This window comes from Mus caroli, chromosome 5 (genome assembly GCF_900094665.2).
Source record: "Mus caroli chromosome 5, CAROLI_EIJ_v1.1, whole genome shotgun sequence".
Lineage (NCBI taxonomy): Eukaryota > Metazoa > Chordata > Mammalia > Rodentia > Muridae > Mus > Mus caroli.
In genome coordinates, this window is record NC_034574.1 from 107,670,394 (window position 1) to 107,672,852 (window position 2,459).

General features: G+C 54.9%; 1 protein-coding gene across 1 annotated transcript in view; it reads left to right on the forward strand.

Annotated features, from left to right (window-relative positions):
- Window positions 1-238: 238 nt before the first annotated feature.
- Tchp (trichoplein keratin filament binding) overlaps window positions 239-2,459 on the forward strand; it is a 13,496-nt gene continuing 11,275 nt past the window's right edge. The window contains exons 1-3 of the mRNA XM_021162784.1: window positions 239-420; window positions 1,034-1,218; window positions 1,672-1,882. Coding sequence (XP_021018443.1) covers window positions 1,034-1,218; window positions 1,672-1,882 — 396 coding nt within the window. The 5' untranslated portion in view covers window positions 239-420. The remainder of the gene's footprint in view (window positions 421-1,033; window positions 1,219-1,671; window positions 1,883-2,459) is intronic.

Below are 2,459 nucleotides of genomic sequence, written 5' to 3' on the forward strand. Positions count from 1 at the left end.
TCACTCTGGCCAGGGGATGATTCTCGTTAAACCCACCCTCACTCCTCCCCCCCCCCCCGGTAACCACCCCCCCCCCCCCACCCCACCCCAATCATCCTGACTGGGTCACTAAGGTTTCTTTTCATTACCCTACTTCAAGGACTAACAATTACTGTCGATTTACCTCCCACCGCCAGGTGGCACCAGAGAAAAACCACCACCCACCACTCCTTTTTCCTGGAGAGCGGCGGGTGTCGCGCGGGAGGAAGTTTGTCCATCGCCGTGCTCCGTTGTCCCGCGGGCTGCCCGGCAACCGGCGAGGAAACGGCTGGCGTCGGTGCAGTGGGCGCCAGGGGACCCTTGGAGCGAGCGGGCGCGTGATCGAGCTAAGGCCGGCGACCCTTCTCCGCGAACTTCGGACACCGAGCGCTGGAGTCAGAGGTTAGGCTGGGCCGAGGGGCGGGGACGTGGCATCCCTTGTCGCCGAGGGACCTGTAAAAAGTTGTATGCCTAGCTCTTGGCACATACCCGTCATCTTCATATCATTGTCGCAGGTTATTTCTGCTTGCTTTTTGAGACAGGGGGCTTTCTGGTTTGCTCATGTTGGCTTTGAACTCCTGAACTCAAGTGATCTCTTCCCGCCTCGGCTTCCAAAGTACGCGGGACCGCTGGGACATGCCCCTGGGACCTGCTTGTCCCTATAGTTTTTATGCAGAATGTAAAAAAACCTCGATTTCCTATCCCAGCCTTGTCAGAACAATTTCTATGTCTGCAATCTCCCTGATAATGGCTGGCCACTACTGGGCACAGTGCACGTTTATTTAAATTGATAATTTGCAGCCTTGGTGGCAAATCATTTAAAACTTTCTGGCATGGGCCTCCTTTGCAAAATTTGATCATTCGGTTGTCCTAGAGTGGGAACGTGGGCCTTAAAGCTGTGAGAAAGGTGCAGCCAAGGGGCGAGTGCTATCCGGAGTGAGGCATCCGGAGTGGCAGGGGGGCGGTCCCTGGCTTTACAACTGGCTCAATTTCTGCCCACTGCTGTTTCCTTCAGATGGCTCTCCCCACGTTGCCCTCTTATTGGTCCAGCCGGAGACACATGGATCTTCGCCAGCGCCAGCATCAGCAGGAGGACCAGTTTCGCCAGCAGTGGGAACAGAACAGTCGCTATTTCAGGACCTGGGACATCCACAACTCGAAACAGATCGAATGGAGCTCCAAGATCTCCTACCAGCGGAGGCAAGTGTCTCTGTGTTGTCCTGCCCACTGGTTCCTACCACGTTTTGGGGAATGTAGCCTAGGGGCTTAGGGACTGTGGCTTGAATTATCTCCTGATGATGCTGGAAACTGGGCTGTGCTGGGGAGAAGTACTGTACATTTTTTTTTTTTTTTTTTTTTTTGGTTTTTCAAGACAGGATTTCTCTGTGTAGCCCTGGCTGTCCTGGAACTCACTCTGTAGACCAGGCTGGACTTGAACTCAGAAATCCACCTGTCTCTGCCTCCCGAGTGCTGGGATCAAAGGCGTGCGCCACCACGCCCGGCAGTACTGTACATTTTAAAAGATAAACCAGAAGGCAGAGCTAGTGTCTTCTCGGAAGGTGTTTAGCGACCCCCCCTCCCCAAGCATTACATAGAAATGTACATCAAACTGTGACCTGGTGTGACTGATGTCCAGGGGGCTCCTTAACCTAGCATGCACGCCTACCATTGTGAGAAGATGAAGGAGGAGAAGAGGAAGATTCTGGAGCTCCGGCGGGAGAGGCTCAGAGAGCTTCTCCTGGAGGAACAGGACTTGCTGGCTTCGGAGCTGGATGAGCTCAGGCTGAGCATGGGCCTGCGGGAGCAAAGGCTCCGGGAGCAGCACCAGGACCTGAAGACAGCCCGAGAAGAACAGAGGAAACTGGTAACTACCCTAGTCCGGAAGCAGGTTGCAGTGCGGTAGCATCCCCACCGGAATGGACGAGTGCGTCCACGGGGTTGTTCTTGGGTGCCTGGTCCGATGAGATGGTCAGGTGACTAGAGCCCATGGGGAAAGCAGCCTCCATCCCCACCCCCACCCCCTCCAGAGAGGAAAGGCTTATTTTTAGCTCGTGGTTTCTGAGGGTCTCAAGCGATTGTTATGAGGAAGGCATGGAGCCTGTGACCAATGGAGCTCAAGTCGCCCTGGCTCAGGAAACAGAGGATGTTAGAAAGAGGGTTCAGAGACCCACCACAGTGGACTGTTGCCACCAGCTAGTATCTCATCCCCTTAAACGCCCCCTGCCTCCCCTGAACAGTGCTGGAAGCTAGGGAGCAGTTGTTTTCAATGTTGCTTTTGCTGTCTTGAAACGGTCTCACTGTGTACTCCTGGTTTGCCTGGAACTTTGTTTATAGACTAGCCTGGCCTCAGAGTCCCAGAGATCTGCCTGCCTCTGCCTCTGCCTCTCTGCCTCTCTGCCGCTCTGCCTCTCTGCCTCTGCCTCTGCCTCTGCCTCTGCCTC